Source organism: Gadus chalcogrammus, chromosome 14 (assembly GCF_026213295.1).
Source record: "Gadus chalcogrammus isolate NIFS_2021 chromosome 14, NIFS_Gcha_1.0, whole genome shotgun sequence".
Lineage (NCBI taxonomy): Eukaryota > Metazoa > Chordata > Actinopteri > Gadiformes > Gadidae > Gadus > Gadus chalcogrammus.
The window spans coordinates 8,721,311-8,747,312 of NC_079425.1; the positions used below are offsets into that span (position 1 = coordinate 8,721,311).

The following is a 26,002-nucleotide window of genomic DNA, read 5'->3' on the forward strand; positions in this document are numbered from 1 at the left end:
TGTTGCTGACACCTCACAAAAATGCCTCCTCGTATCCCCGGCTGGCTGTAAGGTTACGTGCTTGTGAATGAGCTCTTCTTGACTCTCTATCGGTGTTCGGGCAGCAGAAGCAGCAGCAGCAGCAGCGTGGTGGCGGACGGAGCGGTGTGTGGCACTGGTGCGGTGTGGTGTGGTGGTGCCTCCGAGCCCCTGCATTTCTAAGCATGCTGGTGGGAAATGCCTGGAGACATAGATTATGAGATTTGTCAAACGGCACTAGAACTTCTGTCCGATCTTTGCTCAAGAGGGGAAGTGCAGAACGACCACTGCCTGGATTTCATTTACTATTTCCGAGACCTCGCCAGGCCGCGCCACACGGATTCAGGTGAGGAGGAACCGGTCCGCTGCATGTCCACTTCTCAACCTGCTTGCCACTTAGGAGATAGTCTGCTTATAGGGGTAGCCTACTCCTAACAACCCAAAACGCCGAACAGATAACTTGTTGCACTGTATAAGGTTTTGTTTTTATAGTAGCGTTTCAATCCTGTTTTTGCATTTGGCTTTGAATTGTGTCCCATATAGGTCTGTTCATTATTATTTATATTCTTGAACAATGGTTTACTACCCGTGCGATTTGTAAATTGGTCCACTAAGCTACTTCATGTAGAAAGCTTTACACGTATTTTTTTTTTTTGTTGGAGTCGATATTTGTAATGTTGTAGACACTACTACACATTTTAATATTTAATTCATCTCTGAATGCATTAACGAAATCATGTGATTTGTGTAGGCAGCGGCTTGGGGGGATGGGTGTCGGGGGGCTGGGGGTTTTCATTCTTAGATGTCACTGCTTCTTGCACATTCCTTTATTTTTGCATCACTTGACGTAATCATTGCCTTGATTCCTACCTTCACACTGACAGCGCGGTCCCTGCAGGATGCGTGTCCGAAGAAGAACCAAATGTGGCCAATAAGATGCTTGATTTTCTGCAAACCAACGCAATGAGCGCCTGATAAAACCAGGGGGAAACCAGTTCAAGCGGCGTCATTTGTTAATCGCACTACCGCCCATGCCGTGCCACCCCCCCCCCCCCCCTCCCTGTTGGCAAGGGGGGGACCCCAGAATAAATCGTTTCTACGTGGGGTTCCTTTCCTCGTGCACTTTTAATGTAAAGAATGTGTCATAGCTGGCGAGGTTTATCTAACTCATTCGGAGAATGAGGGAGCACGCCACGAGTTGCTGTTCGTAGCTGTGGTGAAATATGTCATCCGGCTGTGTTGCAGCAGGCAGCCTTAATTCAATGCCCAGGAACTGGAAGAGAGCGAGACGCGCTGGGAAAATGACTGAATCCAATTCCAGAGACATGTGCCAGATTGACAATGAGTGACTGTGTGTGTGTGTGTGTGTGTGTGTGTGTGTGTGGGTGTGTGTGTGTGTGTGTGTGTGTTGTGTGTGTGTGTGTGTGTATCGTGGTTGGTGTGTGTGTGTGTGGTGTGTGTGTGTTGTGTGTGTGTGTGTGTGTGTGTGTGTGTGCGTGTGTGCGTGCGTGCGTGTGTCTGTGCTTGCGTTACATTTCTTTACAATTTTTGAATACGACTTCAATACGATTCATTTAAATATGCGTCACTCATTCCCAAATATCAGTGAACTAAATAATTGATCAATCATAGACATTTTTAATTACTCATATTGGGGTTATTTATAACATAGACTCATAGGCATGGAAAGGCAAAGTTAAGGAAGCAAATATTGCCTATTCCGTTATCTTTAACGGCTCCTGTTCAGTACCTCTAATATTTTAGAGGGCGACAGTTCATTAAGCATAATTTCTTACATGACTATGGCCTTCTGTTCCTTATAAATACCTCTAGTGGATGCATTCGCAGACTCATAGTTAAACACATTCCAGGCCCTCCACATGCATGAAAATTACGTGTCCAGCATTTATGCGATGGGATCATACGAGAACACTTCACGCTTTTAAGGTTCAAGTTCCTCTATTCTTGCGTGCTTGGCGATGGGTGACCTAGGCTCCGCCTCTTACTGAAACTTTGATGCGAGGGGGCTCTAAATTTAGATCACTCCTCTGTGGAGGGGCTGCCTCAGTCCATGAGCTCTATGGGCTGCGTCTATCGAGCATTCAGTCCCGGCCTGTGTGCAGAGCTGTCTGCCATGTCCCTCAGGTCTATAGAATCAATGATCCCGGTCCTTCAACCAAGATTCCTCCGGAGCACACAGGGAGACAAGGCCTCACGCGGATTCCCGTGCATCTACACAGCGGCTACTGAAATGAGCGCTACGTTGGATGGTCACCTGTGCATTTTAACATCAAAGCATTTTGGGGATGTGTAGCGGTAATGCGTGCCCAATATGGACCTAATGACATCTTAAATCTTCTTTATTATTATTATTATTATGGTTGAACAGGTCAAACAGTGGGTACATCAGATATCTATTTCAGATCTCTGATGTTAATTATCGATGGACCTATCTTAAATCCTTGCTATTATTGTGACTAGTTTATCAATAGGTTATAAATAGACTTTGTTATTTATATATAGTTTGTTGTTTTTTATTGATTTTAATTACAATGTCCCAAATCAAATAGTCTATATTTGTTAACTTAATTTAGTGTTGTGCTTGCTTTAAAGATGAAATCATTCATGATGAAATCATTAAAGCAAGACTTGAAAGAAATTCAACAGTGAGTACATCAGATATCTATTTTACTGAAGGCAAAATGTGGAACGAGTTTTGCACATGAAGGGTAATTGTCTTCGCTTTTTGCCTAGAGGTACCATCCAAAAAAAAAATAAAAAATTAAGACATAAAAACTATTTCTCAGCTACCACATTACTTCTGGTTAGCAGTGTAGAACACTATGATCTATCAAGCAGTGGTATGAGGAAGTAATGCATCTGCATAAGCAAGCCTCCAACACAGCTACATTTTTTGTCCTAAATTTCTTTCTCATAATATCACGACACTACGAAAGCATCCTTGCATTTTCTCTCACAAATATTCAGGTCTCTTCTTCCTTCAAGACTCTTGACATTTATACGTGATTTTACAGGTCATTAGACATCCGATGCTATCCGATGCCGTACCGGGGTGTGAGGGAGACAGAGGCTGACATGGGATATTATATAAAGATTGTTCTACCAAGAATTTCCTCACTTGGTGCGTTCTACAGAACATAAAGTACAAAGTGGTTCAGCGCCATCTCATCATTTTGTTCTTTCCCTTTCAAGCCCTGCTGTAGATGTCAAACCGAGAGCTTTTACATTACAATTCCCAGAGCAATAATCTTGACGTGAAATTACTTTGCTCTCTGTCGTCAGCGATCATGCCTCTGCTTCCTCCTCTGACACCGAATGACTCGAACATCGTCTTTGCTGCATCCTGTTGATTTCCCTCCCGCCAGATGTGTCGGTGAGCCTGCTCTCCCTGGTAGTGACAGCCTGTGGCCTGGCCCTGTTTGGAGTGTCCCTCTTCGTCTCCTGGAAGCTCTGCTGGATACCATGGAGGGAGCGCGGTGTCGTGCTCAGGACCAAGGAGTCCCAGGGCCACTACAACCCCACCATGGCACCTTTGATCCCGCACAACCTGGCCCCACGGCAGCCCGTGTACACGGCCGTGGACCCGCCGCCCCACGTCCGCCGTGAGTCCCGCGTGACGTTCCCCCCCGCCCGCGAGCCCACCCCGGTGGCGTCGGCGGTGTCGGTGGTGGAGGCCCCGCCCACGCCGGTGTCCCCGCCCCTCGAGGTGTTGCCGACCCCGGAGGTCGCGATGAAAATCAGCCACACGTCTCCGGACATCGCCCTGGACGCCCAGTGTAAGACCCGGGAGAACGGCGTCCACACCAACCCCCGCATACAGAGGCAGACCACCGAACCGCCCCCCTCTGGGCGAACCATGGCAGAGATCGGGTGAGTGTGCGGTCGGTCCGAGGTTAACATGCTTAGCTGTGGTGACTTGCTTTTCATAGTTGTTGTTGTGTTGTCCTTTTTGACGATTGATACGTTTGTCACATGATATCAACTGATATGAAGCGCTTTGGCATCCTCCAATCGTTTAAAGGTCCCATGACATGACCCCAGGTTTGAATGTGATTAGCCGTTACGCGCAGTTTTGAAAATCGGTCTCTTATGACATCACAAGTGGGCGTGTCCACCTAGATCACCTAGTGTGACGGAGAGATGTGTGGCGGAGATATGATCAACGTTTGCTACGGTGCAATGGGTAGGTTGGTAGACTGATCTATCCGGCACACGTCTAGGTGGACCTGTCCACTTGTGATATCATTAGAGACAGATTTTCAAAACGGCTTCTAACGGCTAATTACACTCGCACGCGGTGGTATGATATGGGACCTTTAAATCATTGAACCGATGAATATCACGTTTGTTTGCCATTTTTTGTATTTTTCCCCCATTCCGCCTCTCCGCAGACAAGGTCCCATCCGCAGGCACATGAACCTGTCCAACCCGGACTTCAACGTGGCTCAGTTCCAGAGGCAGGACTCCCTGACCGGGCTGGGTCTGGGGCGGCTCAAACCGGAGCTCTACAAGCAGCGCTCTCTGGAGGGGGAGGAGGGCGGTCGCCGGGGCGGGGGCTGCGGGCGCCTGAACTTCATCCTGCGGTTCGACTGCGACCTGGAGCAGCTCATCGTCAAGATCCACAAGGCGGAGGGTCTGCCGGCCAAGGACTTCTCGGGGACCTCCGACCCCTACGTGAAGATCTACCTGCTCCCGGACCGCATGACCAAGCACCAGACCAAGGTGCACCGCAAGACGCTCAACCCGGTGTTCGACGAGGTCTTCCTGTTCCCCGTGGCGTACTCGGAGTTGCCCACGCGCAAGCTCCATTTCAGCGTCTATGACTTTGACCGATTCTCGCGCCACGACATCATTGGACAGGTCGTGGTGGACAACTTCCTGGATCTGGTGGATTTCCCGCGGGAGACCAGACTCTGCCGAGACATCCAGTATGTTTCCACGGTGAGTCGGCAGATGTGTTTTTTTACATGTAAAACTTATTCATAAATGTATGAGATAAGGATTTGTTCCACGACTAATTCATTACTATTTAGTCATTTAGTCAATGAGCAGAGAGACTTTTCTAAGATACAGGTCATTCTCTGATTAAGATACAGGTCATTCAATAGCTAACAGTAGGTGTCAGGGCATCATGTAGGCTGAGGACAACAGCCTACATGCCTATTTCATTTTCAAAGTGATCATCAAAAAGTCACCTCATTTGGATCTTGTCTTTTACGCCATCGTAATACATCCCGTAGCATTTTGCCATTGTTATTCTTGTATCATATTGCAGCCAATTATTACAGGGTCAGAAACATAAATCATTAATTGAGTTGTCTTTCAGCATCCTCATTGTTACAACATTGGCCTCAAAATTAAAACAATATTTACACTACTACATTTCTGGGGGGGGGGGGGGGGGGAATGTGTGCAGGGATTTGTGTCTATGTGTGTGGTGTGTGTGTTTGCTTGTCTTATTAATATATTATTAATATACACCGACTGCCTGGACACCTCTTTATTCCTGTTAATCTAGATAATCCCATCATCTTTATCCCTTTAGCCTCCAACAGAATAACTGCTCTAACATAATTTGTTTTAGAGCTCTGGGATGTTTGATCACATACTCACAGGGGCATTGACTCACTAACGGTAATGCCAGTGGCAGTAATGGGCTGCTAATCCCACCGTGTACCATCCACGACACAGAGGGGTGAAAGCTGCAATGAGAAATGCCATGAAGACGTGATTGAAGAAGACCTTTGACACTTGGTGTAGACATAAATAGACCGGGAGAAAGGATGACAGCTGGGATCGATCTTTTGGACCATTGCCAAGTTACTGCAATATCATGACGGATGTGTGGATAAGACCCTGGAGGTCGGAGCAAGGAGGAGACAGTCGGTTATGAAGGATGAAAATGGTTATGGTAGAGGCATTCAGGGCCCTGACCCACCAGAGGAACAGAGGTCTCCGTCTCCAGGACGGAGACCTCGGACTCTGCTGAACTCTCGCTTGTGTGAGGCGACAGTCCAGCTTTCCCACATCAGAATGTGGGAAAGCGTTTGTGGGGAAATGTGTGCACAACAGGAACACATTCACAAACGATCTTGCAAACACACATGTGTTTGGGCAGCATGGGTTCGTAATGGACTGTTGATAATTGTCTTGTAAAGAAATCTGCAAGCAAAGTATGAATTATGGATCCTTGCACGTTTTGTTTTATGATTAGTAGTACTAAAGTAGCAGTAAAATATATAAATACATATGTCAGTGATTTGTTTATATGTGTGTTTTGGATTATTCTCTAGTCTTAGAGTTGCTTAAATCCTCTAGATTGGTCAGGGGGGAGTCTGAGCCCTGCAATCTGAAAAACAACTTTTAATTAATCTAAATGGCAGCGTTTCCCTGAGGGAACCTCTGAAGTGTCCATATGGGCACACGATAATCCAGACTTTCCTTTTGCTACTTGTAATACTCTTAAATGGAGACCTGTTGGTTTGAGAATATAACCTAGACCGATCTGAGTCTAGCCCAACAAGTAATCTTCTTAAGTCATATAATGTTTTAACAGACTTTGGCCCAGTCCCATTTCTACCCCTTACCCCTCCCCCTTGTTTTGAAGGGGTAAGGGGTAAAAATGGGATTGGGCCTTACAGTACTATGGATTTGCCAAGTTGATTTGAATGGAAGAGTGTTGCATGGATGCACAAATGTTTCTAGTATGCCGAGGGAGATATCGGTGTAGAAGGCGCTGAAAGTGATTCCATCGTTTTTTGGCAGCTAGCGCTCCCCTCCCTCTTCCTCATGTCACCACATATTTTTCAATTGATCGAGGGCCACAATGAAATAAATACACGTTTTGTATTACTCTTGTCTGTTCCTTAGTTAGTTAGTTAGGCCTTTAAGTTCCCTAGGGAACATAGGTCATCGATGAAACCCCTCCATCCTCTTCGGTCTTGTGCCTTCCGATCCAGTTGTTGCCAGGTGATTGTCTGTTCCTTGGAGTGCTGGAAACGTTAGCTTTGCCGGTTCTGCCATTTTCAGTAAACACTGAAATCCTGCAGCCTGTGTGTGAACGTGCAGAGAGGACCTCCTCTTTTTTCTATTTACTGCAGGGTGGAAGGGTTGAAAGACCCATGTTAGGGACCACCAAACACTCTGTATCAGTGTAGTTGACTTATTGTAACAAATAAATTCAGTGCCTTTGGGAGTGCGTATTCATCTTAATGGAACAATTGAACCATGTGGGAGAGCACTGGCTGGTCCATTAGAACGATTCATAGGATATTTTGGTGGGCAGATTCTTCATGCTTTTCACTACCTTAGTTTAGTTATGTTGAGCAAAGGCGGTAATTGAGTTTTTGCATTTCAGCAGCAGAATTTGCCAAAAACATTTTAATCTTGGAGCATTTGCTACGGGGACCTTCTCCTCAAGTGAATGTTTTCTGGAGGATTCTTTATTGGTACCCTTGCTCTTATTTATATATGTTTACAAACAGAAGGGTTGAGTTTTGAATGTTTTGAACTTGTAGGGAAATGTGGTCAGGGATTTAGCATGAATTATTTAAAAAAGAATTATGCAAATATAGCACAGTATTTCTATTTTTGAAACATCATGGCTTAACAAATGCAAACATAATGCATGTCACCCATAAAACGCAATCATAAACTTGGCAATTACAATTGCAATCCCATCTGTATCCATTGCACGACATTAGCCAGCCAAAGTCGGTAAGACCGTCCGCATTAATTGCTTTTAATATCTTCACAGATTGCTTGATTGTGTTGAAAGCCTTTGTGCAGCAGAATGAAAGCCTAATCACGATCCTCCAGAACGGCATGAAGCCGGTGTGTTAATACGATGTGTTTTCCTGCAGGATAACGTGGACTTGGGCGATTTGATGTGCTCCCTGTGTTACCTCCCTACCGCGGGCCGACTGACCATCACCATGATAAAGGCTCGCAATCTCAAAGCGATGGATATCACTGGGGCATCGGGTAACGATGGACAGCTTGACCATTTTCCCTCTCTTTATAACCGTGACTCCTTTTCCGAGACTTGTTTGTTTTGATTCAACCACCCCGTCTTCTCATTCAGATCCGTATGTCAAGGTGTCCCTAATGTGTGAGGGGCGGCGGCTGAAGAAAAGAAAAACCTCCACCAAGAGGAACACACTGAATCCCGTCTACAACGAAGCCATTGTTTTCGACGTTCCCCCTGAAAACATTGACCAGATCAGCCTGCTGATTGCGGTGATGGACTACGACCGGTGAGCGGCGCCCGGAGATCACTCCTCTTACTCTCACATCGACCACTTCCCGGCCTTTCCTCCTCTAATAGCCCCTGCCTCAAACCTGTTTCCAGGGGGGTCTCTGGGATGTTAGAAACGCCTTCAAATGACCGGCTTCTGGCTTATAATGCAGTGTTGCGCTTTTCTTTAGCCACCAGATCCCCCTTAAACCTCATTAAACTGTCTATCTCTACTGGGAGTGCATTCTCACATAGTCAGGGTTTTGGGTATAAATCGCACTGAAGTCCCTCTGGCTAAGAACATATGCACTCACGGTATTGTATTAGGATAAAAGCATCCCCCACATGGCCTTAATTATGATTATTACATCAATATGTCCATGTCACGCTTCTCTTTTCAAAAGTAACTGGTCACGTCCATGCTGCTGATGTTAACGGAGTTGTTTCAGCCGTGTGTGTGTGATTGTGGGTCTGCTGTGTCCTACAGGGTGGGCCACAACGAGGTGATCGGTGTGTGTCGGGTTGGGAACGACGCAGAGACCCTCGGTCGAGACCACTGGAGTGAAATGCTCACTTACCCCAGGAAGCCCATTGCCCACTGGCACCCTCTCGTTGAGGTGAGAGTTAGAGTGTGTGTGTGTGTGTGTGTGTGTGTGTGTGTGTGTGTGTGTGTGTGTGCGTGTGCGTGTGTGCGCATTTGCATGTGGACATGCGCTGTATAGCTTGATGCATCACTAGCATCTGGGGAGGGGGAAATCGGTACTTAGTCCTATCCTATCCTAGCTGATATGTAATGAAAGCTATTATTGTGTGTGTGTGTGTGTGTGTGTGTGTGTGTGTGTGTGTGTGTGTGCGTGTGCGTGTGTGTATAGACTACTAGAGACTATAAAAACGATTCCCATATCTCAATAGGAAGAATCTCAGGACTCCAAAAAAAACACTTTGCAATTGTTTCTCCTTATTCATGTAGAATCCCTCACATCGCTTGCACACACACACTACCATACACATTGTATCTTCCTCCGTGTGTGGGGGGAAGGGGAAGGAGGGGAAGATCCATGAAGGGGCTTGATATGACCTGCGGTAAAGGCAGTGGTGAAAGGTGGAGAAGAGGGATTGTGAGAAGCAGAGAAGCAGAGAAGCAGAGAAGCAAGCGGGCTGAGCAGTAGAGTGGTTATGACCCTGTGCACTCAGCCTGCAATAATGGCTTTATTGTGTGCAGCTCAAAGGAATAGAGGTGGAGACGATTGAGATGGTGGTGAAGACCCATGAAGAAATATATATCAAGACTTGCCATCAAGTATTCTGTTCCAATGTTCCTCCATTCTAAATTCTTACAGAGAAAGAGAGAGTGAAAGAGAGGGAGAATACATGCATTATTTATATTTGAATTTTCCAACACGTTGATAGTTATTATGACATGTGTACAATATGCCTGTCTGTTCAAGTGGAGTGAACCACTTTGGCTGTCAGTGGCATCATGCTATTGTCTTAACAATTGAAGAGGTTGATATTTTAATGCAATAGAATAAGAGAAGAGAAGAACATTGCGTCATATATATTGTTCTCTATGTGGTCTAATATTTCATTGTATTTTGTGAACTTTTTACTTTTAGTTAATAATTCATGGGACCACACCATACTCACATGTGTTTCACTTTCCTATCAAGCGTTCATTTTAATTCAAAAGGAATGTTCACATGTTTGTGATGATGTCATCGCTCTCCTCTCCGCAGTACCAAGGAACCAGTAGCCAGGGGGGTTCCTGTAATTCCCTGAAGACCCCCCCGTCACCGTAGCCTACAGGGGATGAAACCTGGCAGGTCCAGCGACTCCCTTTGGGGGTCGTGGGTCACGGCTTTCACCGAGGCCTGCTACAAAACTATGGAGATGACACCAAAACTGAGACGAAGAGGTCCTATCGGCCGCCCTCAAAGCTTTGCATGGAGGGCCAGACTGTATTAGTTGCATGTTGTCGAGTGACCACGAGAAATTGATGTTTTACTTTCTTTTCTCTGTCGCTGCAAATGACAAGGCTGTTTTAAAAAGAAACCTGTCCCTGAGCCAGTTTGTTTGTGGTCTGTTTTCTACATTGTCCTGCTATGTGTGCTAATAGGCCCTGTCTGCGCAGTGTATTTATAGCCAGTTGAAATGCCAGCCATTCACTCTGGTGATCTGTCGGTGCATGAGGTTATGGTTTGATCTTCTATCTTTTTTCTGTGGGTTTGTTCCCGCTCCTGATTTTGGAAATAGAACGTGCCGTTTTTGTCAGCTAATCATAAAATGCGGTGGCATTTCCTTTCTGCACCTGTGTGTGTGTGTGTGTGTGTGTGTATGTGTGTGTGTGTGTGTGTGTGTGTTTGTGCGTGTGCGCGTGTGTGTGTGTGTCTAAGTAAAATATTCCAAATGGTATTAGTAATATTTATTGTTATAAAGTTTGGTGGTGATCCACAGTGATTGCCAGTAGAGTTGTTGTCCAATCCCCTTTGATGCACAACCGGATTGGTTTTATATTAATCTAACATATTTTTGAATGTATTAGAAGATTTTTATTTCAGAAGTTACAAAAAATCAACAATAAAAGACAACGTTGTAATGTTTTTGTGATAGAATCAATTACATGGAAATGAAATAAAAATATGTTTTTTTTAGCAATGGTATCGACTCGTTGATCTTAAGCTATGAACATTATACATTCGTTTCAGCAGGTAAAGACTTGCATTAGAACAATGCAATCCAAAAAATGCAGCAATAATATGCTATGGTGCATCAAATGGTATCATTTGCATTTTTTTAACTGTACTTGGTCCTTTCTAAGTATGATGAATTAATGAACTATTATGCCTCTTTGGCAGACAAAATACCAGTGTTTATAAGCTTTATACCAATGCACATGTTATAAATATGCACCTGCAAAGGAACAACAATGTATTGAAAGTGAAAGCATGGGTTTCAGACAGACAGCGGTATGATGCTGTAATCTCTTCGCAACAACCTCAATCAATAATGACTGCCGCTAACATTCACTATACAAAAACACCTCCACAAAGCATATATCTCAGTTTGTCTTCACTCAGCTCAACCGTGTGTGTGTGTGTGTGTGTGTGTGTGTGTGTGTGTGTGTGTGTGTGTGTGTGTGTGTGTGTGTGTGTGTGTGTGTGTGTGTGTGTGTGTGTGTGTGTGTGTGTGTGTGTATAGGCGCGTGCAAGGGTTTCTGCCTTATAATGAGCCGCGGTAAACTCTCAGGTTCCGTGTGCCATGACAAACGTGTTCTCACATGGCTATAGGACCGGTAATGGTAGGATAATTAATCAGCACTCTTGACGTTCAGTTAATTGGGCATACTTCAAATGATGCACTCTACTAATAAAAATCAATCAACCACCAACATCTCTCTCCACCGCATGTCCTATTAACCATGTTCTATGTTCTGATGGGAGCTTAGCTGTGAAGAGAGAGCAGGTTTAACAAGCCAGGGCTATTTCTCAGCATATATGTCCATCATTTGATGCCAATGGGGAATAGCTATCCTGTCGGCAATGTTCTTCCACTCACAACCAACGCCACACATCGGTGCAGCGCTGGGTTCAATTTTGTTTGTAGGTGGTGTCCGCTAATCTACCAAGCTGCTATTTTACATTCGGATTGCCAAGGACGGCTCCGGATGAATAATGCAGCCATTATTAGCATGTAACGGTGTCACATAAAGCAAAGCCTTCAAGCCTGCAGTTTCTGTTGTCAGGTTGGAAAATGACCTGGGAAATTGGGAGAGCGAGAGTGTGTGTGAGAGTTGCCGTTAATTAGGGCCCCGATATATAAGCCTGTATAGGGAGCGGCAAGTATGTCACACACGGGTAGTTATGCTGCAGTTATTATGCTACCATTGTCAAAGTACAAGAAGGAAGTAGGCCTGCTATATAACGGTGTATATATGGCATCAGTGGCAATGGTGCAAAAACATGTCTAGGCCTATGTTTTGTCATTGCTATAGGCTTCCTACTTTTACTTTTCAACATGCTTTTTCAAAGCAATGCATCAAAGCAGTTTTAAAAAAGATCTGCAAACTCTATACACTTCGAAACATATTACAAACAAGTCTCTCTTAATGTAATGAGATCAAAGATTCTCTCGCAAACACATATTTTTGACACCTTTAAAAGGCGTTGAAACCCCTCCGCAACACATCCTACCGTGTGCCATGTTATAAACATTGCCTTTAACGCCAAACCATTTCCATATGAAAAAACATGGAGGTATATATACATCGCTCCCCCCTGAAGGCAAACACCCATGGGCTTGCTGGCTCGGGCCGTGGTGCCACAAAATAAATTAAAAAAACTAAAACCCAGAAAGTTACATAGAAGTAGGTGCTGATGAAATCGACAGCAGAAACCGAACAAGAGGCAGACATGATGGTGAGTGGGTTGGAAGTTATTCAAATATGAACCTAAATATAGCCCTGGAGTGTGGAGGACGGAGGGAGGCTGTGCAGCTCGGTACTGGTTGGCACCGGAGGAGAGTTTTGGCTGTGGATGGGAGCGTGTTTGGTACCATGATATTGGAACACAGTGCTGGAGGTGATCTTCAGTATTTATAAACAAAGCCTTTTGTATTGCCGACTGTGGCATTGGTTCAAGCCAACCAATTTTGTTTAATGTGATTTATTTTGGTTAAAGACTAGGGCAGCAGCTTTATTTCACTCAAATTAAGTAAAACTTGGACAGCTACGGATAGCCCTTTTTGAGGATTCTGGCTCACGTTGCAGGTGGTTTTAAGCACAGATATCTTGTCACCACTCCATCTATACCCTTGTTGCGGCGATCTACTGATCACTCTCACATGTCTCTCGTTGGTTCATGCAAGTTTTCGTTATCCTTACAAAACCCCTCGGTTTCCCTTCACCTCGGGCTGTCTTGTTTCACCACCTTCGAGATAGCTCTCGGATCCCTTCATGGTTTTGTCCGTTCTGTTTCCTATGCTTTGTGTTTCTGCCAAGCTGTAAATAAAACACTATTGTCTGCTCTTTTACGCTGCCTACTGAGCACGCCGTTACATGGATCTGATGTTCTATATGGCTGGAGGCCCCTCAGGTCCATAAGAGTCCAGAATAGCTCACTTAAATACTTGCATAACCACATGAACCTAATCTGCGTTGTCTAATTCCGTTAGAATTTTGCTGCCAATGTTTGATTATAAAAAAGCAAATGTGTAAAAAACGTATACAGATTCATATTTCTCTAGGATGTCATAAAGATGATTGATTTGGTCGCTATAAACTGTGGGATCATCCACTGTGCATTCAATCTGAATGTGTGTTGAACAGTGAACGCAAGCATGTAGTGTATCTTTTAAATGATGCTCTCAGATATATGGGCATAATTTCCATGGCGATAGAGGCTATCTTCCATTATAGACTTCATGCTGAGGTGGCCTAGTTAATTCCCTTTTGATGAGGTCCTGATTGTTCTTCCTTCCCTTTGTATTCAGCATGTTAACACTGCTTTGCATATATTTAAGTGCAAAGTAACACAGTGCTTATGTTACACAATGTGTGCATTTCATGTATTCTAAAAACATATTCTGTATTCAGAATATTTGTGGGCAACGCAAATTGTGTGATAGGGTCCATCGATTCCTTTGGTTCGAGCCATAATCAAAAAGTTGTTTGGACAAGCAAACCCTCTGTCTACATAGACATTTCCAAGAAAGCAATTTCATGAAACAGTCAAACATGACCTATTGAAACATACTAACAGTTGTGATGCTGCACAAAGCTGAACAGACTCTAGAGCTAACGGGTTTAGTCTGGAAATATTAATAAGATAAAAAAATATAAAGATCCCCATCGTGTTGCACGTGTTTGACATGTACCTTCTCGTGCAGTGCCTGCCGTGTGGAGCACCCCACTCCCATGGGCTGCATATCAGAGTGGCCTACATGCTGACACGAGTGTCATGCGAAGCAGTTCTACACCTCCACCGACATCGTGTTTCACTTAGGAGAACCGGTTAACTAGGGTGTTCACTTAGGAGGAGCGGTTAACCAGGGGGTTTAACTGAAGATGCGAGGTTAACAAGGGAGTTTAACTTATGAGGAGCGGTTAACTAGGATGTTTACCTTTGGAGGTGCGGTTAACTAGGGTGTTGAACTGAAGAGAGGTTAACAAGGGAGTTTAACTTAGGAGGTGCGGTTAACTAGGGTGTTGAACTGAGGATGAGAGGTTAACAAGGGAGTGTCATTTAGGAGGAGTGGTTAACTAGGGTGTTTAACTGAAATTGAGAGGTTAACAAGGGAGTTAACTTAGGATGAGAGGTTAATAACTAAGGTGTTTCACTTAGGAGGAGCGGTTAACTAGGGTGTATAACTGACGATGAGAGGTTAACTAGGGTGTTTAACTGACGATGAAAGGTTAACCAGAGAGTTTAACTGAAGATGAGAGGTTAACAAGGGAGTTTAACTTTGGAGGAGCAGTTAACTAGGTTGATTAACGGAGGATGAGAAATTAACAGGGGGTGTTTAACTTAGGAGAAGAGGTTAACTGACTAACTAGTACGACTAGTGTGGGACATCCGCACCTGGCAAACAATGAAATTATGTCATACGTGGTTCAATAAGTAAATACATGACTAAATAAAGTGCGGAACCTGCTAATCAAGGGATATTGGATATAGACATTTGTGCATCCATCTCCATGTCCTGACTCATTTTGACTCAAATCTCGATCCTCAGCTAAGATACGGAGAGTCATCTGCTCCTACTGCCCATTCACCCTTTGAGTGAACAAAGTGATGGTAAGATATAGAGACAAAGCCAGTTCAGGGTGATGAATACATCACAGAAAATATTAAAATGTGTAGGCCAGAGGTCATCAGAAGATGGGTCACAACATGGCCACAACATGGCCACAACATGAATAGGGGCATAAAATGCCTTTGGAATTAGATATAGACAGGAAGTCTCTTTTATATGAACCAGGGCATTAAACAATACAATAATATACATAGCCCAACAGAAAGCTGTTCAAAGGTATAGGTCAGAGGTCATCAGAATATAGGAGAAAACACACCATGAATAGGGGCATAGAATGACTTGGGTGTCAGTTTGAGACATAGTCTTTTATATGAATCAGGGCATAAAACTGTAAAATAATTATAAATGTGCAGGCTCTAGCCAAAGAGAAAATTAGCAAATATTGTGTATACACTGCCACCGACTGGCCAATAAAATGTACTGCGCAAAATGGACACCAGAAAGTAACAATTGATTGTGGCTTTTGGGAGTAGGCTAGACACCTGGGGTGTATTTTATATGAAAGAGGGCCTAATGGAAATAACAGATAATACAGCTGGTGTCTCTAGCTCAAATGGAAATTATTGAAATGGTTAGTTCAGAAGTAATCAGAAGATCATCAAGAATAGGGGCTTAGAATGACTTTGGATTAAGATAGAGACATAATGTGTATTTTTATATGAATCAGGCCATTAAACTATAATTATACATTTGGAGGATCTAGCCCAACAGCAAGTGATTCAAATGGGCAGGTCTGAGGTCATCAGAAAGAGAATAATATACACAAAGGAGTGGGGAATGACTTGGGCGTAAGCTAGAGACCAGGGGTCTCGTTTATATGAAGGAGGGCCTAAAGGACATACAAGATAATAGATCTGGTGGCTGTAGCCCAAACAGAAGTTATTTAAGTTAGTAGTTCAGCTGTCATCAGAAGTTAGAAAGAAACGCACGCCGCGACAATGGTTACGGCCAATCGTTAGCATTGCCCTGCTGTGGTGCCCGGGAACCCAGTTGTGGTTGGCGATTGTAGGTGGGGCCTAAATGTACCCCTAGGGCCTCAATGTACCCCTAGTTAACAACACCATCCCCCAATGGCGGCTAAAAGAATTGCAACACAAACCTATAGCAGGGGATTCAAGGGGTATTGAAACACACTCCTAGAGGGTCCAACATGGTCCCTACAGGAAGCCTCTTTGTTAAAGAAACACTTGACACTCAGTCTCCGGCTGTTGGATCCTGCCGAAGCTGCTGCATATATGCTGCAGCTTTAGCAGGTTCCAGCCGGAGACTAAGTGTGTGGTGGGTGTCATCAGAAAGTGTGCCAATGTCAGGCTGCTTAGCTGGGTTGGTACAATAGTGAGTGTGTGTGTGTGTGTGTGTGTGTGTGTGTGTGTGTGTGTGTGTGTGTGTGTGTGTGTGTGTGTGTGTGTGTGTGTGTGTGTGTGTGTGTGAAAAATTAATTAAATCAAAATGAATAAAATGGATAACACAGAAAGAACGAGAACACAATTAATTAAATGGCTAAAAAAGCACCATAAAAGAGGAAAATTAATTGGAAAACACAGTGAGCATGAGAATAACATGAATTGAAAGAAACGTACACCAAAGAGTCGAAAAGTTGGCAAAATAAACCACCGTGGGAAACAGGAATTATAAGCAGTGGGCGTAGGTTTATTTCCAGGCTTCCCATGTATGTTTTTGTGTGGAAGTCTGGAGGACCGACCAGACAGTGGTAAATGTTGCTGTGTGAGGCCGAGATGGCTTACCTTGTCGGGCAGTGGCACTGGGGAGCTTACTCTGATATTCAAGTGTAAGCCCTTAGAAGAGTGGACTGCAGCTGAAGTGAGACTAGATGAATGTCAGCGAGAACAAAGGCTAAGGCAGCATCAGCCCAGAAAATATGCTGGGCCTGAAACATCATCTGTTTGGCACATAGAAGATCTGAATACACAAGCTCAGGAAAGAAAAGCAACCGCCAGCTCTGGTGCAGTCCACTGAGAGCCAGACCCCGGAACGTCTTATCAGCCTACTCCAGCTCATCCTAATGTCACGTAGATTCCAGCAGAGGGGACAGAACGCAGACAGACCACGGGGTCCATCTGAAATCTGTGGAGGTGCGAACCACAGCACAGTTGATAACTGTCGTACCGAGCGTCTGTGTTTCATCTGCCATGCGCCTGGCCACACGGCTTCAGCATGACCAGTAACTCCATTAACCGGCTCACGACCTGTTCAGCCCGGCAGTAGCGTTCCTGGTCATCCGCGAAAACAAGGCGGCCAACATGAAGATAGACCAGTGGAGGGCCGGGAAAAATGTTTCCAGAGGGTGATGTTGATCTGGAATCTGTTCACTCTTCTTTTTGTGATTCGGTAGAAGACAAGACTCAAGTCATATTCAGCAACCTATTCTATACTAATGTTTGGGTCTGGGGCATCATTGAGCTTAAAGTCATTGTTGATAGTAGATGAATGGCCTGAACTTTGAGTTCATGTGCACTGTCCTTTCTTGAGCGAGCCAATGTACCCTGATGCTGAGGCGGTCACACCCGTCACTCTGATTGGTTGTAGTGGAGTGTAGACGAGCCCTCTCATCTTCAATCCACAGATGAAAGGGTTTGACTTCTGCTCCTCAGTCCCAACATTCATTATTGATGGACAAAGTAATGATCTTAAATTGGGAAGTAATGTGATTAGGCATCTCATTCATGTGAAGAAAATATCAGGGGATTTCTGGAAGAAGATTTCATACTCGGTTCAGGATGATACAGAGGGGAAGGCAATTCTCTCTGCGGCTGGCACATCCATAGTTGAACCAAGTAAAAATGCACAGTGCCACTTTATTGGTAGGGAGGATTGTGACACCAATATTGCGGGACGACTGGGTCCCAGTGAAGGTCACTAATCCTTCTAACAAGCCAGTAACTTTTGCTTGTTGGAAGACTTTGACTCTTACTATTCCTACATGACTGACGGACAGAGTGCTGATGTCCAGTGCAATATTGCTTAGGCTGGCAATCTGAGCAATGATTCTGTATTCTCTCGTCCTAAAGCTGGGCTGTGGGAAAGTGAAATCCCTTGTAAACGAGATTCACCTGTGATACAAAGCCTTTCCGACTACCATACCGTAGGCTCTCTCCCTCACATTATGAAAAGCTACGTGAGGCTTTGGATGAAATGGAGGAGTGTGTCATAAAGTCGACCAGTGAGCATGCATCTCCTTTGGTTATGGGTGGAAGAACTGTGACCGGCGGCTGTGCACTGACTTTCGGTGGCTGAATGATCGCACAGTCGAAGACGCACATCCACTCCCTCACCAGGCATAAACTCTGGCAGCCCTTGGGGGGGCAACACATTCTTTTCCACAATGGACCTAACAACAATGTAGAGGTGCATGAACAAGACCTTTAATCAGGTCCCCTTTTGGGATACAACAAACTGCCCCAGGGGTTATACAGCAGTCCAGCGACGTTCACGAAAATGATGATGACCATCGTTGGGGATCAAAATCTTCTTGATGATGTGAGGATGTAGCAGTAACTACAAAAGCAGTAGCTTTTTCTTAAGGCTCTCACCTTGTCATATGCACCATTCCAGCTGATGATCGGCAGGTCACCCAGGCTGCCAATTGAAATGATGCTCAAGTCGGTTCTCCAGGTTGATCAAGATGTTGACTATAATGATTAGGTACAGACCCTCAAATGGGACCTTGCAGAGGCTGTGAGGATCTCTCAGACATCAGTCAATAAAACAGTAGAAGAGACAAGCGGATCTGTACAACAGGAAGTTGAAAGGTGCTCTTGTGGATGTTTGAGACAAGGTGCTGCTTGCAAATAAAGTGAAGGAAGGGAAGAGGAAGCTGGCAGAACGGTAGGAAGGCAATCTCAACTGACTATTTTGACTGAGAAGAATGAGGGCATTCATACGTTTGAAAATCAGGAACAACGCGACAGGAGTGGAGAAAGTGGTCCATCGCAATCTGATAATGCCAATGAAATTCTTAGGTCTGGAATGAATCATCTGAGGCTGAATCCTGCTGGGGTAGAACCACCAGTGGTGACGCTGAAGATTCCAGAGAGGATGCTCTGGAAAGGGAATCAGTGGCTTTCGCTGTGTCTGTAAGTGATCCTGATGACAGAACAGTGGCATGGGTCGCAGGGCTGCTGCTGAGGCTTCTGAGGAGGCCTACTCAGAGGGCTTGGAGCATGTCGGTGTTGGATTGGACAATAAATAACGGACAGATCTGATTCCTAGCATATAGGGATCCCCAAACCTTTTCTTAGGCGGGCCAGATCACTCTTTCTGGCTCTTTGGGAGGGCCGGAGTCACTAACAGTATATGGAACAGTTGAACAGGTCTACCTGAATAAACAACTATTAAATCTTTCTAATTATGTATTTACATTTGTTAATATACTATTTTTAGATGATTTATGTACATTGCCATGGCACATTGTCAAAGTTGGATGTAAAATGATAGGGAGATAGCTAGAATAAAAAAATATTTGATTTTATTCAATGATTATAGTGGAAATAGTGTAATACTTATTATTCAACCATATTAGTGGAAGTAGTCTGATAGTGAGGAACATTTTGAAAAGTAAGGGAAAAGACAAATGCACTGATTGAAAAGTACATATTTTATGTGTGAGACGTGAGACTGTGCGGCACGAACAGTTGCTATAGTTATATGGCCGTCTTAATACGTTAGCCAGCAGATGATATAATTGAGTTTATCAAGTGAAATATACCATACCTTCGGGCCAAGAGTAGTGCTAAATAATAATTTAGACACGTTTCGTAATTACGTTGTCCAGTTTGGAAATATTTCCCACATGAGTTTGTCCCCATCGGCTTTCCATACCAATGGCCTACCGGCTTGGAAGTGGGCCAAAGCCCGTCACATGACATCGACCAATCCAAGCAGGAAGTGTTTCTGAAAAAACAACGTGACGACACAGGGAACCGGAATTACCGTCGAGAATAATGAAAAACAGTCAACTACGATAAAGGACGTCTTTCCGAATGTTTACAGTACAGTAGCCTTATCGTGAAACGGAGTTTGAAAGAACAAGACAAGGCGCTTTGCGTTGCGCTGCTCTTGAGCGGGTTTTAATCAACATCTAAAATGACAGCATCGGTTTTTTTCGGGTGCACATTCATTGCATTTGGACCCGCCATCGCTTTGTTCCTGTTTACTATTGCCCGTGATCCACTACGGGTCATATTCTTGATAGCAGGGTAAGTTGGGTTACACGGTTAAGAATACGAGGATTTGATTGTTGGTTAGTCTAGCGTTGTGTTGTAGAGCCGCTTACTTACCTATATACAATTCTATAGTGTCTGGCTCGCTTCTTGTGACTATCCTTCTTGTGACTATCCTATCGATCTTCTCATTCATTGTGTACTGTTTTATACACCATTAATTCTAATGATGTTGGTTTGGCATCTACAATCTTGTCTTGATTCAGTTATCTAATGTATAGTTTTCCGATATTCTATTACCTTAATTCCAGTGGCCCAAAACACGCTGATATGAGCTCATATTTGTTAGACCCTGCAGTCATACTGTCAGAAGAGGAGCCGGAAGATGCCTCACCTAAAACCAACACCTGTACAGTTGCCTTGATCAAAAGTGAACTGAATGAACAGTATTCTGTTATCTTCCAAATTGGTCACTTGTGTGTATGTGTGTTGTGACCTTTTCTCGGCAGAGCTTTTTTCTGGCTGGTTTCTCTGCTGCTGTCTTCGCTGGTTTGGTTCATCTCGGTCCAGATCAGCAACAAGGAGAGTGCCCCACAGCAGAGAGGTCTGCTGATATTCGGAGTGGTGCTGTCAGTCTTACTGCAGGAAGTGTTCCGCTTCGGTTACTACAAACTACTCAAGTAAGAGTGTGGCTTTGTCCACAACTGTTTATTTAGCTGCTTTTTGTATTTTATTTAGTTATATGTTTTCACTAAAGCAATAAAATATGTTATACTGGGTCAAATATCCTTTCAATCTCAAAAAGATACAGAAAGAATACTGCCTTTGTCTCCCATCCTGAGGGATCTAAGTTTGGTCAATACAATGAGATTTTCAATGTGATGCAATGTATTGAGTGTTTAATGTAGAAACTCACTGAGATGTTGGTCTCTCTGTCCCACAGGAAAGCAAATGAAGGCCTTCTTGCACTCAGCCAGGAGGAGACCATGCCTATCTCCATTCGCCAGCTGGCCTATGGTGTGTTCAGACGTGACCGTTTCCAAAAATGAAAGGAACAATTAACAATTCCTCTTTTGTGGAACACACAGGCTCAACCTATCATGTGATACCACGATGGGTGGAATGTGCTGCCTCGGCTAGCAATTCACTGAAAAGGATAATGCATCAAAGAGAAGTTAACAAGAGGCCACGCTAGCAATAGCAATGTAGCTTGATTATTTCTTGGATTCCTTTTCAAGTTAATTTCATAGCTTATAAGGATTTTAAAAGTGTTAAATTATAAATGTATAACATCATCTTATGGATACGTATTATCTGTAACCCAATTCATGCTTGATTTGTTTGATGGATTATTGTTTAAAGTATATCCAGAACCATAGCACATATTACTTTTATAACCCATGCTAATTTGCAACGCCTCCATGTGTGTTGACTTAGTCTCTGGCCTGGGCTTTGGGTTCATGAGTGGAGCTTTCTCGGTGATCAACATCCTGGCAGACTCGGTGGGACCGGGCACCGTGGGTATCCATGGGGACTCCCAACACTACTTCCTGTCCTCAGGTACAATACCATCTAGCCGCTTAGCCCTGTGATCATTCAATGGTGTTGATATCATGTGAGGCAATTGATGAATGATCAATTGATCAACAGTGTCTAGAGAATATGACTCCTGGGCTTTTTAAAATTCAGCCGCACACACTTGATGACCTCTCTTTACTTTTTCTTAATCAGTTACCTCGTATTCGGCGTCACTGGTGTCGTGCATTATTACACAGGGTACCCAAATGTTGCTACATAGCAGTTTCGGTGGAAGCACTTGTATAAGATCACTTTGCTTTGGCCTTAAGTGATACTGGACACACTCTTTGTCAGTTTCATTGCTAACCACTTCTTTCGGTTATGTTATCAGCAGGTGGCTGTGCACCACTGCCACTAGCTGACGCCATCACCAAACTAATGGAGAATTCATTCCTCTGGGAAGACGGAGGACTTACTGTGCTCTCTTCTTCTTTGCAGCCTTCATGACCATGGCCATCATCCTTCTCCACATGTTCTGGGGAGTGGTGTTCTTCGACGCCTGTGAAAAGAAGCGCTGGTGGTGCCTGGTCATCGTGGTTGCCAGCCACCTCCTCGTTTCATGTCTGGTATGTAGGGTTTGGGAATTGTGCGTAGTTATTTGCATACTTGACTGCCACAAGCCCGGTCAAGTAAATCGGTGTTCCCTGCAAATGCTATTGGCGCTGTCGCGCTCTATATGCAACCCTCACACAGAAAGTGCCACTGGAGTTGCAGGGTGACGGGAATAACGTGGTCAATAGAAACCTAGGCCCTGTTAACACCCGGTGTTAACATGCACCTTCTTGGGGGATACGATTGCAATTGGGAAGCTCTTAGTACCTCAGTTCACATCTGGCATTAGAATGAGTCTCTACTTGCATCTCGAGTGACCACTTTCTCGCTCTATATCTAAATAAACACGTACATCATTATTAGTTGTAAATTAATTAAAATGCGGGGTTTTTTTACAGGCGGTAGGCAGCAATGCAATTTAAATTGCCTAGAGTGCTCAATGTTTATAATAATCAAAACAACACAGGCGTCTATTCCTTAGCCAACTAAAATCATCCAAGGTGTTTGAGGGTGTGTATGGATTTTCCCTATGGTCCATTTTTGCTGACAGATTAAGAGTGTACTATGCAGGAATATGGTTTAGCTGAAACACTGTCTTAAAACCTTCCGCATGTGATGAAGCTATGAACCATTTCTCTCCTATTTCATTCTGTTCCTTAATGGAAATGGGGTCAGTCCAGAGCACAAGCTTGAATCACGGTCGCTTGCTTGCTCTGACTAAACCTGCTTGCCCTTTCTCGTGTTGAACCCATTGACGTGATGTTTATTTATTCTTATGTTGTTGATTGGCTCTTCCCCATCTCCCCTCAGACCTTCCAGAACCCCTACTATGTGGGCAGCCTGGTGCCCACCTACATCATCATGTTTCTGATGGGCGTGTGGGCCTTCTGCTGTGCGGGGGGCTCCCTACGCAACCTCAAGCTTTGCCTAACCTGCAAAGACAAGGACTTCCTACTGGCCAATCACAGGCCAAGATAACGCAGTACCTCAGAAGCGACAACAATCTGGGGGACTATATCAAAAGATCACGGCAAATCCTTTCCTGGTGGTCTATGGGATGAGGCGGATGAGGTTGTGATACCTCCTCAATGTAAAAAAATCTATCCCTAGAAAGAAAAAAAACACCGTATTCAATGTTTTTGTTTTTGTTTTTAATTGCTCTATTGGATTCTTCTGTCAATGTGTAAAAAATGTCCTCCTTTTCCATCACTCTTTAGAAACAAACACATCATTCAAGTATACCAACGTTGGTGTGCTATTATGTGTTTATTATTTACGCTCTTCCCTTCACCATATGGGCATTCAGTTCATTGAGAAGATGCTTTTGTCAAAAGCGCCTCGCGAGTAGGGCATATTGGGGATGCTAGGGCTGTTATGCAAATGCAGGGATGCTTCCTGTAACCTTGATACCTGATTAGGAATATTCCTTGTTAGGAACCTACTTTGGGGAAGTGTTTCAACTAGTAGCCCGTCCAGGTAGCACCTCTGTCTATTAACTGTTTGGAGCTAGCTGGTTGTCGTTTTGTCTCATTCTTCATAACGACTAAATTAAACGATTATTTGTAAGAAACATGAAAGCGGTCAAATAAATGTTGTTGCATCAACAAATTCATGTAGTTAGCCTTAAACATGTGTAACTAAAACATGATTCGAACAACTTCTCGGTGGTTCTTGTGATGCACAGCCTTATTGGATATCTGTCTAGGATATCCAAGGAACCATCTGATGCCTCCTTGACATTTTTGAATAAGGATGGCACTATCCCTCCCTATCCCCATTATTTCTACCTACTTAGGAAGCATCCTTGCAATTGTGAAACATCATTTAGTAAGAAGAATGGCCTCCAATGTATTCAGTGCCATCAAAACAGCTTTGGTACAGACATGAGGATTGATCCCTGATGTATTTACTTTAAAACAGAGAGCAATCAAAATGGCAATCCAATATCAATGTAAAGTGTGCTTCACCACACATAAACCAATCACTAACCTGTCTCTTGCGGACCTTGGTACCTGTTGTTTCACACCTGTACTGATCTGTGAGTGGTAGCACACCCCATTTTCCTACCTTCCCCTTTCTTTCCATCACTCACTGCATAGAAGTGATCACACCACTTCAACTTCTGTTGTAGCGGCAAAACGGCTGCAATACTCTGTGGTCATACTCAGTACGATAACCATAGTCAGCTGTTGTATGTGTATTGCAATTTAGTCATGTAGCCCTTTTCTCTAGATAATGGACATTGCTCTTGTTGCAATAATTGTTGATTCAATTAATAAGTCAATTGGAATGCAGTTTTACCACACAGTCTGCAGAAATGATGTTTTTGTGTGTTGTACATAATTCATAATTTAGGATTGTATTAAGATCACTGATAATGCTTAAAGATTGGATAATAAACAATGTTTCCACTGGACGATTGAAGCAAACAAGCAGTTATTAATAACTTATTATTTTTTTTATTTCCCTTGATATAAACATTGCACTAGGGGAATGCCGTACAGCCTACAACTTGATCTGCATACAAGAGATAATGTAAGCCATTTTCTGCTTTAGTAGATAATTGATTGGAAAATATTGAACACAATACCATTGTTGTATGCTATATAAAATAGGCCTACCTTGTATTACATCCTCAACTCAATTCAATTATTGCATTTTTATACTGCTTCTTTTTCAGTTTAACACAAAAGGCTGGGACTATTTCAGAGAATTTCGTGACCCAATGGTGGTGCTTTATTAAAAACAGTAGAATAAAATTTAGAGCACATTTAAAATAACTAGTTGAGAAAAATCCCTGTACAGTGCAAAGATATCGCATAGTGGGTACACAATAGAAACATCATATCAGAGTGGATAGATGTCTAAACAGGGCAACAATAAATTAACACACACGGCCAAATAGACAGGTGCTAACTTTATAAACAACCCACAAAGCGCATGGAGAGCCAGAGAAGAGAGGCCTGCACAGGAGTCATGTGGTTCCTCTTCCTGGAGCAAGTCAGAAGCCTGTCAGCAGGATCGTGGACTATTTTTAAGAGTCACCAAAGTATAGGGAGTAACAGAAATCCAGTCGAGACAAAATCATGGATAACTTGTTCGAAATTATGAAATGAGAATAAATATTGTTGATGATATATAAAATACTAGGCAAAGACTTTTGGCTGACAGTTAAACCTGGCCAAGGTTTTGACTAATTGTCTGTGGAATCAGGAGAGCCAAATAAAACTTTCAGATTTGTTTTCATTTAATTGTAGAACGTTTTTTGACCATCTAGTTATGTCCTCATGATGGAGATCCTCTGTATTGGCCAAGGTCTTAGGGGGAGGTAAAGCTGTGTATCATCTTTGTAACACTGGAATTATATATAATTTTTTTATATTATTTGACCCAGTGGGCATGTAAATTGAGAAAATTTGACCCCACATGGTTCCTGTGTTGAGGATGAAAGGAGAAATTGCTTATATTGAAGGAGTTTTCATTATCATTTTTGAGGTGAGCCAGCTTAAAAGCTCTCCAACCAATAGAGAATCCATTATTTGATCAATGAGTATCGCATGATCAACAGTGTCAAAGCAGTAATGAGGTCCAGTAGAAGTAGTAGTGC

At 43.6% G+C, this 26,002-nt stretch overlaps 2 protein-coding genes across 3 annotated transcripts; both read left to right on the forward strand.

The window, feature by feature from the left end:
* The first annotated feature begins 216 nt into the window (after positions 1-216).
* On the forward strand, positions 217-10,074 carry syt9a (synaptotagmin IXa). Of its 2 annotated transcripts, XM_056608125.1 has the most exons (8): positions 217-364; positions 3,405-3,604; positions 3,713-3,909; positions 4,431-4,980; positions 7,902-8,022; positions 8,123-8,294; positions 8,763-8,892; positions 10,012-10,074. In XM_056608125.1, exons 1-8 carry the CDS (start codon positions 217-219, stop codon positions 10,072-10,074), a joined length of 1,581 nt encoding a protein of 526 aa, XP_056464100.1. The 2 variants fall into 2 exon arrangements, with proteins under 2 accessions (XP_056464100.1, XP_056464099.1); XM_056608124.1 differs by having other exon boundaries at positions 3,405-3,909.
* Positions 10,075-19,949: 9,875 nt separating this feature from the next.
* On the forward strand, positions 19,950-25,545 carry aph1b (APH1B gamma secretase subunit). The gene is made up of 6 exons (XM_056608243.1): positions 19,950-20,301; positions 20,775-20,945; positions 21,209-21,282; positions 21,703-21,825; positions 22,282-22,409; positions 23,206-25,545. The coding sequence occupies exons 1-6, from the start codon at positions 20,189-20,191 to the stop codon at positions 23,371-23,373; spliced, it is 777 nt and encodes a 258-aa protein (XP_056464218.1). The 5' UTR covers positions 19,950-20,188; the 3' UTR covers positions 23,374-25,545.
* Positions 25,546-26,002: the final 457 nt, after the last annotated feature.